At 37.8% G+C, this 19,352-nt stretch overlaps 3 protein-coding genes across 3 annotated transcripts; 1 reads left to right on the top strand and 2 right to left on the bottom strand.

The window, feature by feature from the left end:
- The first annotated feature begins 622 nt into the window (after positions 1–622).
- Positions 623–3,146, top strand: LOC125377303 (putative nuclease HARBI1). The gene is made up of 4 exons (XM_048390264.1): positions 623–1,137; positions 1,579–1,691; positions 1,972–2,083; positions 2,369–3,146. Exons 1-4 carry the CDS (start codon positions 714–716, stop codon positions 2,749–2,751), a joined length of 1,032 nt encoding a protein of 343 aa, XP_048246221.1. The 5' UTR covers positions 623–713; the 3' UTR covers positions 2,752–3,146.
- Positions 3,147–4,088: 942 nt separating this feature from the next.
- LOC125377302 (zinc finger protein 862-like) lies at positions 4,089–6,322 on the bottom strand. The gene is made up of 2 exons (XM_048390263.1): positions 4,532–6,322; positions 4,089–4,403 (listed from the first exon to the last, which is right to left on the bottom strand). The coding sequence occupies exons 1-2, from the start codon at positions 6,320–6,322 to the stop codon at positions 4,089–4,091; spliced, it is 2,106 nt and encodes a 701-aa protein (XP_048246220.1).
- Positions 6,323–8,012: 1,690 nt separating this feature from the next.
- On the bottom strand, positions 8,013–13,878 carry LOC124150122. Its single transcript, XM_048390262.1, has 5 exons — positions 13,669–13,878; positions 9,766–9,861; positions 9,349–9,495; positions 8,958–9,035; positions 8,013–8,486 (listed from the first exon to the last, which is right to left on the bottom strand). The coding sequence occupies exons 1-5, from the start codon at positions 13,841–13,843 to the stop codon at positions 8,308–8,310; spliced, it is 675 nt and encodes a 224-aa protein (XP_048246219.1). The 5' UTR covers positions 13,844–13,878; the 3' UTR covers positions 8,013–8,307.
- Positions 13,879–19,352: the final 5,474 nt, after the last annotated feature.

Below are 19,352 nucleotides of genomic sequence, written 5' to 3'. Positions count from 1 at the left end.
TAGATAAGGTAAGATCCACCTGCGGCTTTACCAACTGCCAACCGAGAAGAAAGCAGGCGAAAAAGAGCTATATTTTCGAGAGCAATATTTGAAGCATTTATGAAAGGTTTAATTCTTATTCCGAGAGGCGGAATAAGAGATGACTTCTTACTGTACAGTTCCTCTTAAAGAGGATTAAATACACAATTGTATGCAGGGTTAGATTGATTAGAATATAATTTTGTGATATACTGTAGTGATAGTATAGTGAATGAGTATGGTTTTACGCCGCTTTTAGCAATATTCCAGCAATATCACGGCGGGGGACAACAGAAATGGGCTTCACACATTGTTCCCATGTCGGGAATCGAACCCGGGTCTTCGGCATGACGAGCTAACGCTTTAACCACTAGGCTACCCGACCGGTAGTGATAGTATAATACGGCGTTGTTTAAGTGATGGCTCATCGGCCTCAACATATAGACTGTAAATGGGAGAAGTTCTGAAAGATCTAAGTCAAAGCCTCAGACCCTGGTGATGTATGGGATCGGGCCCCGATTTCTCGAAACAAACTTAAGTTCAAAAACACACTTAAGTCTGAGTTTTTACTCAAATTTGAGAAAACTCAGCAAAAGGCATTTCTCAAACCAAACTCAGTTCAATTTTCGACTCAAACTGAGTTTACAACTTGAGTTAGGTAGGAAGGTTACTTAAGTTTTTTTGTCGGTCATAAAATGGCGGTGTTGAATAGACGTAGGCGTCGTAGGCAGAAACAAATATCAACATTGTCAAGGGGATTAGACGATAGACAAAATCCTCTTGAGTTCATGGAACCCGAGGAGTTATTCATGAGGTTCCGTTTCCGTGCGGAGAGCATTTTATTTATTGTTTCCCTTGTTTGTGAGAAACTTGAACGGTGCTCCAACCGAAGCAGCCCATTACCTGTTTTAACGCAGGTACTTGTCGCCCTGCGTTTCCTGGCCACTGGATCTTTTTATTCTTTGATCGCGGATTCATATTCGATTATTTCAACTTCTTTGGTGTTTCGGTCAGTCAGAGATGTATGCACTTGTCTGATCGAACATCTCCGGCATTTTGTATGTATGCCAACTAGACAAGATGCAGACAAGATCAAGAAAATGTTCTTCCAAATTGCAGGTGAGTGTGTTTGAAAGCGATTCCTCTTCAACTCGCCTCTTCAGTGGTGTTATTAATTACTAATAAGGGGGAGCTACTCTAATTCTTGTCATTTCTATATAAAAAACCTTTCCCTTTCTAAAACGAACAGCTATCATCATGACATAAATCTGGAAATTCTGACGAAAACTTCCAATAAAAATTACGTTTATCATATTTTAACATATACACTTTAAATTTCCAATACCTTTTGTAAAATGCATAAAAATAAACGCCTTCAATCGTTTAAAAAATCAAATTGTATTGAAATATTTTATAAAATATAATCAAAGATAATTACCATAACAGCCAACTCAAAATTCTTGACATAATGTTATTTAAAATTGGCAATATATTCCTGATAATAACAATAATTTATCATTAATGAATCTTAAAAATGAAACATATAATTTAATTTTTCAGGTTTCCCAAATGTTCTGGGCTGCTTAGTTGGAACCTTCATCCGCATTATAGCACCCTCAAGGAATGAAGTCGATTATTTGAATCGTAAAGGATTTCACTCACTCAATGTTCAGGTAATAATATTATGTTTATGACACTTAATAATTGTTATTGCCAGAAGCTAAAATTACTTATGTTCATGTACGTTTTATGTTTCATGAAATGTATGAAAATAGAATCTATATTTTAAAATTCACAAATCACTGCCTACACAGTGGCAGCCAAAATATGAATCATACCATTTCAATTATTCTTTTGTTATAATTTCAATCAATCTGTTTACTGACCAGTGACATGCAGTGTTTTGTGCTTATAAATGTATTGAACTGACCTATTAATTCTATCACTTATCAGATGATATGTGAAGCCAACTACAAGTCCATCCATTGTGTTGTGAAGTGGCCAGGGAGTGTCCATGACAGCCGCATCTTCCGGGACAGTAAAATCAGCGTTGCTTTTGAAAATGGTATGAGTTCATAATTCATCTTTAATCTGACATGATTTGAACTGTAAATTATACCAAATGACAAAACTTTTAAGGACACAGTTCATTTACAGAACCAATAATATTTATTGCTGAGGGAAAGGGGTAAACAGCCTTTTGAAATGATTATTTTTTAAAAATGTATTATTATGGTTCCAAGACAATTGGTTATTGCATCACTGTTAAATCAGTAAAAAAATCATTTTCTGTATGTCATGATCAAATGTCACCAGAAAGAATCAAATTCTGATCTGCTTCATTTTATAGGAACATACAAGGGCTTTCTTCTTGGAGACTCGGGATATCCATGCAAGTCTTACTTAATGACACCTTTCCTCACAACCTCATGCCGGGCTGAAGAAAGATATAACAGAAGTCACTGCAGAACTAGAGTTTTAGTCGAACAGAGTTTTGGAATTTTAAAACGAAGATTTTCTTGCTTACACAGTGGATTAAGAACAACACCTCAAAATGCTTGTAAAATTATAACTGCCTGCGTGATTCTACATAATATTGGTATTGATAGAAAAGATATAATAAATGTTGATCATGATGATATTGACACGAATAATAATGTCATTGTCCATGTTGCTGATGAATGGACAGGTAGCAATGTTCGTAAAAACTTGTGCCAGCAGTTTTTCAGGTAAATGTTTGTAATATGAAATACTTTAAGTGGGAAGGTGGCAAGGGATTGGCTTGTTCAATTTTCTCTAGATTATCAATGTAAATTGCAACTGACATTTACTGACCTATGCATAAATGCATTGATGCTATCTGTATTTGATGTAGCTCCCAACTGTTTTGATACATAGATGCTTGTATTTGTGGTCAAAAGAATTTTGCTATTAACAATTTGTTTGATAATGCTGGTTAATATCTGGTATCTTCCTGCTTCTTCTAATACTTGTGCACAGGTAAACAGGAGCTATTAGACAGCCCAGGTATAGTCAGGGATGAGTGACTTTGCTAGTTAGACAAAGTAGGTATGTGGATCCGTCAATGTTACTGTCAATAGGAATGCATGAAAATAATAATAATAATAATAATAATAATAATAATAATGATATAGTTTATTAATGTGTCATGTGTACATAATACACCTGGCCATTACTGGCCTAAAAGACACTCCTAAAATTATACAATCAATGAAATACATAAATAAAACATTATAACTAATAATATCTTTATATGTATACAGCAACCCCACCACCTACCCCCCGCCCCACTCCACAGACACACAGACACATATTCTCACGCAAATTCAACCTAGACACCAGTTCACACAGCTTAGCACACCCCCTCCCCCTTCCCCCATATACATGTCCCAGATCAGCGAGTCACAGAAATTCAACTCAGTCAATCAATCACACGCATTATTCATTATGACCCACACACATTCAATCACGCACAAGTTCAACCGTGTCAATCAACCGTTCTTTATTCAATCTGCCCAACCCTTCCTATTGTTCACTAAAAACAGATATTTTTATATTGTGGTAGTTTAGATAGGCTATTATTGAATCTGGTTCGGCTGTGACAGCTCTATGAAAACATCTAAACACTTCAACTTGAATCTTAGTCTGTTGATTTCTCTATCCCATATCACCTCGTACAGCAATATTTGAGCTATTTTTCCGAACACCCAGGAAAAATCGACAGGCTTTGTTCTGTATATGGTTAATTTCTTTATAAGTGTTCATACCCCACACGCTGGCACTGTAGTTGAGGCCAGGGGTTGAAAAATTATTAAAAATGTTACTTGACCAAGGGCAAGTATGAACCGACATTCTCACTTGCCCTATTTTAAAATGTACTAGCCCAAAATCAAGCTAATAAATTCAGTAAAATGTTACTGCTGCAGAACTGAGAATAAGAGATACACCTGTCCTCCGTGGATTTCTGTAATAAAAGATTAAAACTAACCCTTTTGTCTCATTTATTTACCATGTTTACTCTACATCTCATGTACACAGTGAGTGACAGTCTAATCAACACATTTGCTGCTGCATGGACCAAGCATTGGTACAGGCTCAGGTTTAGCCTCTTTCGCTAAAGACAAGATATGCCTTGATCCTGGTGTGTTGTGAAGCCATTCCATAATGGCAGGTCTTGGATCAAAATCTGCAAGTTTCTTTGAACCATGTGTCATAATTGTCAGTGTATGACAAAGTGTCTTTTGGTGTAGAGCTGTTCTGTGGTGAGTTTTAACTAGGTTCATGCTTGAAAACATTCTCTCACAAATAGACGTTCCTGGACTAACCACAAGCATGAGTTCAACAAGTTTACAGATATGTAAGAACTTGTCAGGTGTATTTTAAGCAGCCGCTGGTATGTATCAAGAACTGGTCTGGTGCAGCCTTTCAGGTGCCCTTTTAGGTCAATAAATTCTTTGGACATTTGTTTTCTTTCCTCTCCTGAGAACAGTGCAGAGAAATGTTCCATCAGCTCAGACAGGTCAGTGCTACCATACACAGACAGGGGCTCTCTTTGAGTGGGCCATTCTGTGAAGTCAAACACAGAGAAATGCTTGAGAGGCTTCTGTTTGAAGCATGAAAATCTCTTATCTAAGTAGGTGATGATGCCATCAACAAGTGATATGAGGAATGTATCATCTTTAAAGATGACGGGGGGGCACACACCATTTAGCTTCACACCATCAAAAGAGGATTTCTCATGATTGTACATTTTTGAAAAGTATTCCATACTCTCCCCTGCTCCAACAGGATCAATTTTACAGTTTAGGAGCTTCATGACAAGACCTTCAATTGCTGAAGGGACTTCAATAATGAGAAGGTCTTCCTTCTGGAAGACAAGAGATACCTCTGTGAGGATAGGAAGGATATCAAGAAGGATGCACATAGTTTTCACAAATGAAACTGTCTTCATTTTCCTCAGCCATCCCTGACACTTGGCACTTTGATCTGATCTACCTGCGGCCACACTTTCAAAGTGATTGAGTATTGAGTGGAAGCTTATCTTCAGTGCTCTAACAGCTCGGATTTTGCTCGCAAGCCATCTCACCTGTTTCACATCAGACAGATTGGCAAGATCAGTATTGAATATGTCAGACACGGTCTTGAGTTCCCTTCTCATTTTTGGACTATAATGGTAGAACTTGAAAACTTGTTTCAAGACATCTTCAAAATTTGACAGACTAGGAAGATGTTTGACAGCATCCAATACGGCCAGTTCAAGCTTATGTGCTACGCAATGCACTGGTACAACATGTTTTGCTTGTTTGCATATTTTTGCTGCTACACCACCTTTGCTGCCAAGCATGACTGCAGCACCATCAAAATTCACGGATACTAAACTAGGACCACTTGCTTCTGTAGTACTCAACAGATCATCAAAACAAATGTCAACTGATTCAACAGCTTTTCTTATTCCATCAAGCACCTCATCAGCATGACAATGTTCGAGAGGTACTGTTCCTGCATGGAAGGATACTGGTTGACCATGGCTTACATATCTCATAAAGACAGTTTCTTGTTCCAAGATGGCACTGTCTGTGCTTCCATCACTTAAAATTGTCACAAATCTCGCTTTCTTCAGTTCGGGAATAAATTCCTTCTGGAGAGAACATGCAATGGCTTTGATAAACTCGCGTGCACCTGCAATGTTCCTATACTTGCTCCCAATGTCAACACCAACACAGTCAAGTAGGTCCAAATTAAACTCAAAATCACTGAGCGGTTTTCCCCGGTAAGCAACATGGAATGCAGTAATGAATAATTTTTCCAACTTCTGCATTGTCTGTTTGTCACTGTTTTGTAAGGCTTTCACAATAGGACTCACATTGTCAGTGCTACATGTGGGCCCAGACAAGGGCGTGGTCACATCGCAGCTGCCACTTGCTGTACTTCGACGTTGAGCGTCTCTCTCATATGACATACACTCCAAATGTGCATCTGATGTATCGTGACTTTTCAAATACTCAATTCTGAAATTTGAACATCCATCAATAAAAGTTCTCTTACGATTGCAAGCGTGTATGTTTGGGTACTTGGAACAAATGGTGCACTTCATGACCTTCGCTGTGTCATTATACGCAACCCAAGGAAACTGGTCTTTCCACCCATCGATGAATGTTCGTTTTCGTTTACATTCGTCATACTTCTTATTCTTAGCCGATATACAACTTTCGGAATTTCCCTCTGCCTTCCTCTTTAGTTCGTCCCCACCGCCAAAGAAACTTAAAATAGACCGCTGAGACATGATCGGCCATGTGCGGTACTGGCAACATAAATTGTTATTGCAGATACCCCTCTGGGTGCTAATGAGGCAAAGGGAGGTTACTCTGTCCTTTACTAGCTTACTCATTTGAAACAAAAGACTGCATATTTATTTACAGTGATCCCTCGCTATTGCACTCTTCAATATAGCGCTAACTCGGTTATTGTGTGCGGTAACACATGGTTCCCAAAACTTATATACACTTTTAGTAAACACTGACACGATGACATTTCCCCATCGCAAAAACATTACCACCTGCACGCAACACCGGAAATACCAATCAACAAATTCCGCAATTAAATCCTATTATTACACTATCTGGTTATAAAAAAACCCACATGTTTGTACCTTGACATATGTTTGTAGCATATTTTATTAATTTTATTTAAAATTTCATTCAATACAGTTTAGATCAATTTTGCCGAAATCGTGCGTAAAGGGGTCGATAGATCGCACAACTCGCCGTTATTTACAGCAACCACGGTCAGGTAATCGCTATTGACGCTTTGAAAGGAACTTTAGTTGACAACGAAAAGAAACACATATTAAATAAATGCCATACTTTCACTCGTTAAAAGTCACATTTGTTGTAGTTTGACAAAATTATATTTCATCAAAGCTAGGCCTCGCGTTACAATTTCCAAGAAATTCGATTTCCAAGAAGCATGTGCCATATATGGAAGTGTTACTACGATTTAACAATGAAACAAGCCTGGTTCTCGTTGTTGACCTGCCTGACATCGAAATGTATTAATCCCATTGGTTGACTGGCGTAGCTGTATGCAAATTACATTGTCAGTCTGGGACACTAACAAAATATTAGCCAATCAAATACCGTAACATGATCACATGATTACATTCGCGTGAAACTTGACCCAGTTCATTTTGTGCGCTCTACTTGTCCACGGGCATGCTAGAAAACTTATATTACACGCCCGACATCTAAACCTTACTTGGCACGGGCGTCGGGCAATGGTATTTTTCAACCCCTGTGAGGACAGGTTGAACATAGCTGTCAAACAATTTAGTTAACACTTCATGACTTAAACCACCCATGTTGTTGAACTTGGCTAGCACAGCAAAAAATAGCTGTCAAACAATTTAGTAAATACTTCATGAATTAAACCACCCATGTTGTTGAACTTGGCTAGCACTGCCCCAAGGGCTCTATTTGCTGATTTACAAATTTCAGTCACAGTTGTTTTGTAATTACAATGTTCATTAAGCCACATGTCAAGATACCTGTATTCCATACATTAATCAATATTGATTTAACCCCAAGTAAACTGGTAAGTTCCCAAAGGGATAGATACATGTCTGCAATGCATAATCTTTGTTTTATCTTTGTTTACTCCAAGTTTCCAATGTTTAGACCAGTCAGCGAGACCATTAAGAAGCTTCTGCATGTTATGTTCATCCGGAGCTATGAGCACAATATCATCAGCATACAGAAATAGTGAAATGTTCAAGTTATCAATATTAATACCACATTTCAGGTCGCTGAATTTATCTGCCAAGTCATTTATGAACATTGAAAATAAAGTTGGCGACAAACAGCAGCCTTGTTTCACACCCATGGAGACTTCAAACCAATCAGTTCTTTCTGTTATTACCTTTACACAATATTTCACACCTTGGTACAGAGACTGAATTGCATTCAGTATAATTCCTTGAATTCCAAATTGTTTTTTCCAAAAGGCAAATTTTCTTGTATTATTTATTTATATATCTTAGCAATTAACATAGCTATTGACATAATTATTAATTCTCTTTATAATATAAATTATTATTCTCTTGAAACTTTACTACACATCTATCTTTATGTTCTTCATTTTGTACTTTCATTTCATTTTACTCTTCTTCTAATGTTACACATTTCTTTCTTAATATTAGTATTTTCAGCTCTAACTTTTCCTTCTCTAATTTGGCAATGATGTTTTTGGATCTAAAGTATTCTGCTTGTTCTTTTAATGTAATGGTTTCTTGTAAAAATTTCTCTTTTTCGGCCCTGAGGGTAAGAATTTCTTCCTCATGCAATTTAGCTTTTTTTTGGGTGGCTCCTTGAAAGGACCATTGCAGGGACTTGGGGTTGGAACTTGCAGGATTCCCTGTTTGTCAATCACAAGATCCAGTTGCACCGGGCAATCTGAAAGAATAATAATTCATCCAAATTCATAAATTGCTTATCCATGTTTCTACTTTATTTTTATGAGTGAGTGAGTTTGGTTTTACGCCGCTTTTAGCAGTATTCCAGCAAGAGATCACGACGAGGGACACCAGAAATGGGCCTCACACATTGTACCAATGTCGGGATTCGAACCCGGGTCTTCTGCGTGATGAGCTAACGCTTTAACCACTAGGATAACCTAACGCCCCATATTTTTTATAAATTTGGTTTAAATCATGATGAGTATCTGTTGATGAATTAACACTTATATCATACATAAATGCTGAACCAGGTTTTTTTCATTGACACATGCGCATATGTACCTTTATTGCACAAAAATGCGCTATGTGCTGCTGTTTTCTCTAGGAAGTTATTCAATTCAATTTTTAGTACAACGCTGACATATGTGTAAACACATGAAATCCGACATGTACATTATTTAGAACTTACTGGGCTCATTTGACAACATGTCCATGCCCAACCCCGGATCCTCAGATGCAGTTGTTGCAGACAGTGTTCCACTGAAATCTGAAACATTCATGAACAAAATCATTATAGCCATTCTCTTTGTTTATATGTTTGTTGTGTATTTATTTTTAGGACTCTATTATTGTTATGTATGCAGTGAACATGAAATAGCTATAAGACTAATTATGTATTTTCATTATCATTTTTTGAATTGTCAACATATTTTATCACATTATCACATTGACTCATAAGCATCTGTGATGAGTGTTTAATTTATTTTTTTCAATTGTTTTCATAATTATAATTCATTATATTTTTATAAAAGTAGTGATATACTTGATATATATATTAAGCATGTGCATATTTATTATACCTTCAGTGTCAAAGCCATCTAACAAACCCTGCAGGGTAGGTCGATCTTGTAGATTTTCAATGATCAACGTCTCGGCAAATGAGGGCGAGACTGGCTTTGGCCCACCACCAGTTTTGGGACGTCTGATGGCATCAGATTTGTCTTTGGCTGAAGACAAATCACCATATAACTTATTACATCTGCTTGTGATGACATTATTGATTTACCTTTGTAAATAACATACTGAAATTAACATACTGAAATGACGATGACAACAATGTTATTGTTTTATTATTGAGTAAGTTCTGTTATTATTTATTAATTGTTTTAATTCCTGTCAGATATTTTGATTATGCTGGCCTTCAGCTGCATTGATGTACTTGTATCTGTTAATTAGTTTTTATATGCTGATACTTGTATAGACTGTTAATGTCGAACCTCTTTGTTTCAGATTGGCATACTGTTTTTTTGCCTCCTCAACTGTTCTTTTCACCTCTCCTGATTTTCTGTTAAAATAGAAATACAGACCATCATGATAATGTTACTCAAGTGATGAAATTAAATATTTTCCTTGACCTCACACTCAACAAACTGCCTGTGTATTTTTATGATATATGCAACAATTTGTTGTCTTACTGACTTACCACTAATGGTGTTTTCAATGCCTCCAATTTTCACCTACCCACCTATCAACAGGTAGGACAGACATATAGACATGTTTCTTTATTATCATGGACCCCATGGCAAAAAAATTAAATACTCGTATTATACATAACTATCATATAACTGTTTGTCCAGTGTCAAGTCACTGTGATTGTGTCAATGTTACATAAGTGTGAATTACATTTTAATGTATACAATACCAATATGCTGGAGTATGTCAAATGTATGCATCCATGTACCTGTCTTCATTCATGGTATTTCAGTTGTTTCCTAATGTTACATTTAGTGTGACATACCATTAATTAAATGAGTAAAGGTGTCCCAATGACATCAAAATTTAAATACCAAAAATAAAAACATGTTTTGCACTTAAATAATGTGTTATTGCAACATTTATTAATAATAAGGATATTAATACAAGAACATTGCATCACAAAATACAAATACATGCAGTGAATAATGATTTTTTATATGTTTGCCTTTGACCGGAATCGAACCGATGTCTAAAGATTAATGTTTAAGACTACCATTCAAAAGCCTCATTACATCTAACTTAAATATTATAAATAAACACTTTGTTATCATAAACATCCAAGTATGAACCCATCACACTTGTTGAAATAATACATGTGTGAACCCATCACACTTGTTGAAATAATACATGTGTGAACCCATCACACTTGTTAAAATAATACATGTGTGAACCCATCACACTTGTTGAAATAATACATGTGTGAACCCATCACACTTGTTGAAATAATACATGTGTGAACCCATCACACTTGTTGAAATAATACATGTGTGAACCCATCACACTTGTTGAAATAATACATGTGTGAACCCATCACACTTGCTGAAATAATACATGTGTGAACCCATCACACTTGTTGAAATAATACATGTGTGAACCCATCACACTTGTTGAAATAATACATGTGTGAACCCATCAAATTTGTTGAAATAACACATGTGTGAACCCATCACACTTGTTGAAATAATACATGTGTGAACCCATCACACTTGTTGAAATAATACATGTGTGAACCCATCACACTTGTTGAAATAATACATGTGTGAACCAATCACACTTGTTGAAATAATACATGTGTGAACCCATCACACTTGTTGAAATAATACATGTGTGAACCCATCACACTTGTTGAAATAATACATGTGTGAACCCGTCACACTTGCTGAAATAATACATGTGTGAACCCATCACACTTGTTGAAATAATACATGTGTGAACCCATCACACTTGTTGAAGTAATACATGTGTGAACCCATCACACATGTTGAAATAATACATGTGTGAACCCATCACACTTGTTGAAATAATACATGTGTGAACCCATCACACTTGTTGAAATAATACATGTGTGAACCCATCACACATGTTGAAATAATACATGTGTGAACCCATCACACTTGTTGAAATAATACATGTGTGAACCCATCACACTTGTTGAAGTAATACATGTGTGAACCCATCACACATGTTGAAATAATACATGTGTGAACCCATCACACTTGTTGAAATAATACATGTGTGAACCCATCACACTTGTTGAAATAATACATGTGTGAACCCATCACACATGTTGAAATAATACATGTGTGAACCCATCACACTTGTTGAAATAATACATGTGTGAACCCATCACACTTGTTGAAATAATACATGTGTGAACCCATCACACTTGTTGAAATAATACATGTGTGAACCCATCACACTTGTTAAAATAATACATGTGTGAACCCATCACACTTGTTGAAATAATACATGTGTGAACCCATCACACTTGTTGAAATAATACATGTGTGAACCCATCACACTTGCTGAAATAATACATGTGTGAACCCATCACACTTGCTGAAATAATACATGTGTGAACCCATCACACTTGCTGAAATAATACATGTGTGAACCTATCACACTTGTTGAAATAATACATGTGTGAACCCATCACACTTGCTGAAATAATACATGTGTGAACCCATCACACTTGCTGAAATAATACATGTGTGAACCCATCACACTTGTTAAAATAATACATGTGTGAACCCATCACACTTGTTGAAATAATACATGTGTGAACCCATCACACTTGTTGAAATAATACATGTGTGAACCCATCACACTTGTTGAAATAATACATGTGTGAACCCATCACACTTGTTGAAATAATACATGTGTGAACCTATCACACTTGTTGAAATAATACATGTGTGAACCCATCACACTTGTTAAAATAATACATGTGTGAACCCATCATACTTGTTGAAATAATACATGTGTGAACCCATCACACTTGCTGAAATAATACATGTGTGAACCCATCACACTTGTTGAAATAATACAAGTGTGAACCCATCACACTTGTTGAAATAATACATGTGTGAACCCATCATACTTGTTGAAATAATACATGTGTGAACCCATCACACATGTTGAAATAATACATGTGTGAACCCATCACACTTGTTAAAATAATAAATGCGTGAACCCATCACACTAGTTAAATTAATAACTAAATGTGCGAATCCATTGCACTTGCTAAAATAATAAATGTATGCAAATCTAACTCACTGCAAAGGACCTTGAACCCGATACTTCTCAGTACTGCTTCAGACATCAATGGGAGCAGAGCACAAGCACGTTTTGCAAATATTTCAGTACCTACCTCATGATGATTCTTGGCCAGAGATGAATCACAATTGCAAATATGTACTTGTGTTTTCATAAATTCATTTATCTACTGAGACATACCTCACTCCTAAAACAGTCCAGTAAAAATTACAGAAACGTATGTATTATTATTAATATCTTATTATTATCATTGTTATTAGAGCGGAAATACAGTACACCCCAATCACGACCCTCATGCAGCTAAAGCCTTTTTAGGTTTTCCTGATGACAAGGCCCAGATATACCTGAAACTTCCAGACTTACTTTCATCCACTTTAACATGCCACAAATATGATATTTCGGTATAACTGATCTTCCCGTCTCTGAGTTCCCGACTTCTCTTTAGCCAAACCTTCGTGTTTGCAGTGAAATCGAGACAGTAAACAAGGTGTGAATGATGATGGTACGCTTTAAATATAATATCGCGGTGATTAATTTATAGTGGATCGTAACGGCGAATGCTTACTAACACAGTTACTATGTAATACGAAAAAATGTTTCTTATTCATTATTCAACTATGACACATCCATTGGTATTGATCGATGCTGATTTTCTTTATCCAATATTCGGTAAACAAAGCTTCCCGTCATTGGCGACTCAAGGGCGGGCAACTCTAAATCATCTCGCTATGGCTATTTTGGTGTGATACGTGTGAATTATGTGTTTTTCATCACTTCCGTTTTTGGATTATGCATATTCAGTATGCATACGACCTCGGCTGCATAGGTCATGCGACAATGCCTAAAAAATTGACTGGAGGTAGGGACTTTTCCACTTCAAAAACATTCCAGAAAATATCATCAAAAGAGTTAACGTGTGTAAACTTGTAAGTAGTCGTTACATACCGCAACCAGTCCTGTATTCGATCATGCGATGAACTATCGTATTTAGATTTGCATAAGTAAACAGTCGACAGGTGTGTGGATTACGAGATTTGCCGACACCGCGATAATAGAGTCATACTATAACAACTGCAACTATGTGACTTACGCATTTAGGGCATTCACCACCTCCTCCCAGGCTTGTTCTTTGATTTTTCCTCCCTTCTGCGTGCCGCATCCTTTAAATTTTCCAAACAGTCGATGTTGAATTTGGTTCACATTGTCAATTAGTAAAATTCGCTCTTCTTCAGTCAAATTCGGCCTCCGTTTGCTTTCAGCCATCGCGGATATGTTAGCAGACGACAAAACGTAACATCACGCGCATCTGTGTTTACATTGGAAACGGAAGTCAAATCTCGCGCCAAGGCCGCTTGCATCGCATAAAAAAAACAACTGAGATCGAACTTAAGTGCTGAGTTAAAAACTCAGCTGAGTTTTTGCTGAGTTTGATTCGAGAAATGCAGTTGAGTAAAAAACTCAGCTGAGTTTTTTTTGCAAACTCAGTTTGAGATTTGAGTAAAAACTTAAGTTTGTTTCGAGAAATCGGGGCCGGGTAATATAAGATTACTTTTACAGGCTCCACCATAGATGATGGAGCCATAATCGAGCTTAGAACGGACAAGTGATCTATATAAGTGAATGAGGGTCGTCTGATCACCTCCCCACTTGGAATTAGAAACAACCTTTTATAAATCTAGTGCCTTCAGACATTTAGCTTTCAAATACTTAATATGCGGTAAGAAAGTAAGATGATGATAAAAAATTATTCCTAAAAACTTAGCTTTTTTACAACCTTAATTGGAGTTCCAGCTAGATGTAAATCTGGGTCCTTATGTGGTTTATATTTTCGACAGAAATGAATACAATTAGTTTTAGATTTAGAAAACTTGAATCCGTTCTGCTCTGCCCAAACATTGATTTTATTTAGACAAAGTTGCAATTGTCTCTCGAATCGAGTACATATTTTTACCTCGACATGATACATTAAAATCGACAACAAACAAAGGCCCGTCAACAGTGTCATTTAAAACCTAAGCTAAACTATTAATGTTTATGCTAAACAACGTTACTGTTTACATTCGGTGTTAAACCATGGTTTGCGTATATGTGGAATTGTAGAGGATTTAGGTATGCATTCATTAGCAATTTTGTTTAAAATGTCAGAAAAATCCTGAATAGGAACATTAGCATCAGTAAAACATTCGGGTTTTATTTTAGTTAGGCACATTGTTTGAAATAAAAACCAGTTTGCTTTGTAAAATTCCATCTTGAAAGAGGTGGAACGTCAGTCTGATTAACAGTTGATAGAATAGTTGGAAAGTGGTCACTTCCACAAAGATCATTGTGGACAGACCAATCGAAATTGTTTAGAAGATTAGAATCAGTGAGGGACAAATCCAAAGAAGAGTAAGTCCCAGTTGCTGGATGTAGATAAGTGTGTGTATCGTCATTAAAGATACACAGATCATTATTGGTTATAAAATCCTCAAGTGCCTCACCTTTAGTATTTGTGTTTATACCACTCCAGAGTGGATTGTGGCCATTCAAATCACCCATGATTATACATGGCTTAGGGAGTTGATCCTAAAGGTTTGAAGATCCTACTGCATGAGAGCTGATGACGGCAATGATAAGTGCAACGTAAGTCGCACTGCAACGCCTTGCAGAATAACATTCTGTCGCACAATAATTGAGGATCCTCCAGTGGCCCTATAACCTGGAGGAGAAAACGAATGATATGCACTGAACTGACGTAAGTTAAAATTGTCTGTCTGCTTTTAATATGTTTCTTGTAAGCAGAATGCTGCTGGATTAAGATCCTGGACTAATAGATGTAGTTCATTAAAATTAGTCTTTATTCCTCACGATTCCATTGTACAATATTAGTTGAAGAAACTATCGTTTCGGGGGATTAACTGGGGATCTACCCCTCACCTTCCTTGAGGGTGACAAGCTATGTGTCTGATAATGGCTGTTATCGCATGCATCCATGTCTTCTAAGGACCCAAACTTATTGAAAAGTTGTATCTGGTTGTCCCCTTTTGAGGTTTTGCCGCTGAGATATTGTTGTGACGACTCTGGTCTATGTTTGCTTTTGCTTTTTGCAGTTGTTTCACATTTGTTTCTGATTTTGGTGCTTGAGCTAACTTCGGTGATTGTTTCTGAGATAGAGACGAATCCCTATCACAAGATGCCTGTGATTGAGTAAGGTTTTGTGAAACCTGAGATGTAGAGGCTGTTTGAAGCGTTTGACAGCAGTAACTCCTTGAGAGTGCAACTCTGTCACAATGTCACTTTCATTCATGTCTCAAAGGCAACATCCGATGTCACGAACAATGCCTTTACTGCTGTTCAATGTCCTGTGAGGGAAAACCTCAACAGGAACATCTGATAGTGATTTGATGGATTAAAGAATTTGGGATTGTATGGGCCTTCTTCATTCAATTAATAGTGAACCAGATCTTAGTTTTTTAACATCCTTCACGTCGCCAGCCAAATCTTCTATTCCCTATACTATGTGGGACATTCTTTTGAAGAAGCTGCATGGTTTCCAGAGCAGTTAACACAGTGAGGAGGTTTATCACAAAAATGATTGTCTTCACATGTTCCTGCGCACCGATGGCAGGCAGCTGGTACATGGCATGACTTTGATCCGTGGCCATACTTTTGGCAAGTATAACACCTTAAGGGATTTGGTATTAATGTATCGACCCTTAAGCTGCAATAACCAGCTTAAAGAGATTCTAGGGCGCACGGGAAGACAAAATGTGAATAGAAACGTATCGGTTTTAATGACTTCATTGTTCTTTTTAGCTGTGAAGCGTTTAACAGCAGTAATTCCTTGTGAGTGCAACTCTGTAACAATGTCAGTCTCCGCCATATCTGAAAGGCAACGTCCAATGTCACGGACAATGCCTTTACTGCTATTCAAAGACCTGTGAGGAGAAACCTCAACAGGAACGTTTGCCAGTGATTTGGGTGATAACAGAATTTGAGATTGTATAGGCCTTCTACATTCAATTAATAGAGAACCAGACCTTCAATTCCCTTTGCTATGGCAAACGGATTAAGTTTGAGAGGACCACCACCTGGAGCAGACAGAACGAGAAATCTAGACCAGTAATCAGGATTGATGAGAGGTTTTTTAGAATCTTCATCCTCAGAAGAAAACGAATCATCAGATTCGTGTGAACGTTTTTGGTGTGGGGATGGTAGTAGTAAATGTTATTCACCCCCCTAGCTCCCCACCCACCATGGAGTGTCTACGTGGACGATGCCACACGTCTGTGGATCTCCAACAGACTGCACCAAGGATACCAGGAGGGTATACTCAAGCAGAAGAATCGATCAAAGATCAATCAATCAACCAGATTGGCCCATGAGCCACCGCCTTCTGGCACTGGCATCAAGGCAAATTTGGAATTTAACAAGTAGTGCAAAAATCAATATTCATGTATATTCAAACATTTAATAAATTCAACATATTAAAACAGTAATTCAATTACAGATATATATATATATATATATATATTTCCAAGCCGAATAGTTAGAGCATTAAGCAAAAAAGTAAGGTGCTCAGAACTTGGCATGACCAGCCGATTGATATAGAACAGCAGCCCAGAGCACTTTGGTCAAACGAACAAGGTACCAATATCCGAACACAGGAACATTTACTGCGTAACCCAACATATTCATATATGGATGTCTGCCGGGGACCCCTGCTGCGTGTGACCCCTGGCCCCCCAAAAAGGAGGGACCATTCAAGGGCTGGATCACACATTGGAGGTACCACATGAAAGTAAGTGTAAATGAACTGGTTCATCTCACAGAGTACAGAATGGGCCACACCAGACAAATCTTCCTCTGCATAAGGCCTGCCAGACACCCCCAGAGAGGGTCACAAAATTTGGGCTGGGTTAACAATTGTAGGTACCACATGAAATCAACATAAAATGAACTATTACACTGTACTAAGTATAAAATACCCATTGCCAGACAAATCGTCTGCTGCATAAGGCCCGCCAGACACCCCCAAATGTTTACCCTTAATGCACTCAGTGGACACACTGGTAAAATTTGACTAGAGTATACATTCAAAGTACCAGATGAAAGTAAGTTTAGATGAACAGGTACGTGTTACTGGGTACAAAACGGCCCATACCTGACAACTTTTCCTCTGCTTAAGGTCCGCCATACGCCCCAGAGAGGGTCCCAAAATTTGGGCTGGGTTAAACTTTGGAGGTACCACATAAAACCAACATAAAATGACAATTGGACTCTACTCATTGCACATTACCCATTGCCGGACAAATCATCTTCTGCATAAGGCCCGCCGGACACCCACAAAAAGTTTACCCTTCAGGTATACACGGGTAAAATTGGGCTGGGACATATATCGAATGTACCACATTAAGGTAAGTTTAAATGAACAGGTTCCTATCACAGAGTACAGAATTGGCCACGCCAGACAAATCTTCCTCTGCATAAGGCTTAAACATTGGAGGCATCACATGGAACCAACATAAAATGAACTATTAAACTCGACTCATTACAAAATGCCCATTGCCAGACAAATCATCTTCTGCATAAGGCCCGCCAGACACACCCTCACCCCACCCCACATAGTTGACCCTCTGTAATCCCAGTGTGCATAATGAAACATAGAAGGCAGAAGAGCATTGGACATCAGCTCTGAGAGTCAACAAATGGTCAAATTTATGTTTTGTTCTTAAAGATGGAAGGATTTTATTGAGATTAAAATCCCGTATTTATAAAATTAGGTCTCTGAATACTAGTATTGATATCATAGATTGGGCCTATCGTTGAAATGTAATGAAAATGGCATGAATCTGATTCTTGTGAATATATATCTGATCAGCTATGAAGTCCTCAAAGCCTGCTATAGCCTGATAGCTTGGCTATGGATTCCTACAAGCTAGATAGGCATATGATGCTATGTGCCATGATTTTTATATACTGAACAACACAAGTTCCTTTGACATTGAAAAAGATTTAATGCAAAGTTATGTTTTTTACCAAATCCGTTTCCGTTTGCAACAGATAAAAGACTCCTGTAAGTGTTCCAATGGTTTAATTTGTTGAAATGCATGATTTCATAAAAAAAACATGAACATGCCAAAATGTCAATTTACAAATCAATATCGAGTGTGTCTACCTCTGGTTGCGATGCAAGCAACACATCTTCGTCTCATTGAATGGACCAGGCGTCCTATGGGATATCTGTCCATATCAGCTGGAGCATGTTTCGAAGTTCCTGGGGTGTCTGTGGAACACGTGGTTGACGTCGAAGGCGCCGATCCATCTCATCCCACGTGTGCTCGATTGCTGATAGATCAGGGGAGCGAGCCGGCCAGGGGATGACATTCACGTTGTTTTGTTGAAGGGAATCCTGAACAAGTCGAGTAATAGAGGTCGGGCGTTGTCATGTTGAAATGTAATGCCTGGGCCATGACGACGCAAAAACGGTAGGACAACAGGGCCGATGATCTCGTCGCGGTAGCGCTGTCCATTGAGATTTACCTCTACCACTATCAAACTGGTCCTCTGTCTTGCTGTAATCCCACCCGATACCATAATGCTGCCGCCTCAGAACCGATCTTCTTCCATGACACAATGATTGATGTTACGCTCACCTCGACGTCGGTACACTCGAATCCGTCCATCGCTGTGGCTGTGGTGAAAACGAGACTCGTCAGTGAATACAACTTACCCCACTGTATGACCGTCCAGCGTAGACGCTGTCTGCACCACTGTAGACGTGCTGGACGGT

The sequence above is a fragment of the Haliotis rufescens genome, unplaced genomic scaffold (genome assembly GCF_023055435.1).
Source record: "Haliotis rufescens isolate VD_foot unplaced genomic scaffold, xgHalRufe1.0.p SCAF_89, whole genome shotgun sequence".
Taxonomy (NCBI): domain Eukaryota; kingdom Metazoa; phylum Mollusca; class Gastropoda; order Lepetellida; family Haliotidae; genus Haliotis; species Haliotis rufescens.
Note: the sequence above shows the minus strand (reverse complement) of the source record. Positions and strands in the feature narration are given on the sequence as shown.

Coding starts and splice junctions, on each gene's coding strand:
- LOC125377302 (XM_048390263.1), bottom strand. CDS start 6,322: ATGTCTCAGCGGTCTATTTTAAGTTTCTTTGGCGGTGGGGACGAACTA. Junction 4,404..4,531: donor AGCTGATGGAACATTTCTCT/GCACTGTTCTCA, acceptor ACACCTGACAAG/TTCTTACATATCTGTAAACT.
- LOC124150122 (XM_048390262.1), bottom strand. CDS start 13,843: ATGGCTGAAAGCAAACGGAGGCCGAATTTGACTGAAGAAGAGCGAATT. Junction 9,496..9,765: donor TGCCAATCTGAAACAAAGAG/GTTCGACATTAA, acceptor ATTTGTCTTCAG/CCAAAGACAAATCTGATGCC. Junction 9,036..9,348: donor AGATGGCTTTGACACTGAAG/GTATAATAAATA, acceptor TGAATGTTTCAG/ATTTCAGTGGAACACTGTCT.
- LOC125377303 (XM_048390264.1), top strand. CDS start 714: ATGGCGGTGTTGAATAGACGTAGGCGTCGTAGGCAGAAACAAATATCA. Junction 1,138..1,578: donor AATGTTCTTCCAAATTGCAG/GTGAGTGTGTTT, acceptor TTAATTTTTCAG/GTTTCCCAAATGTTCTGGGC. Junction 1,692..1,971: donor TTCACTCACTCAATGTTCAG/GTAATAATATTA, acceptor ATCACTTATCAG/ATGATATGTGAAGCCAACTA.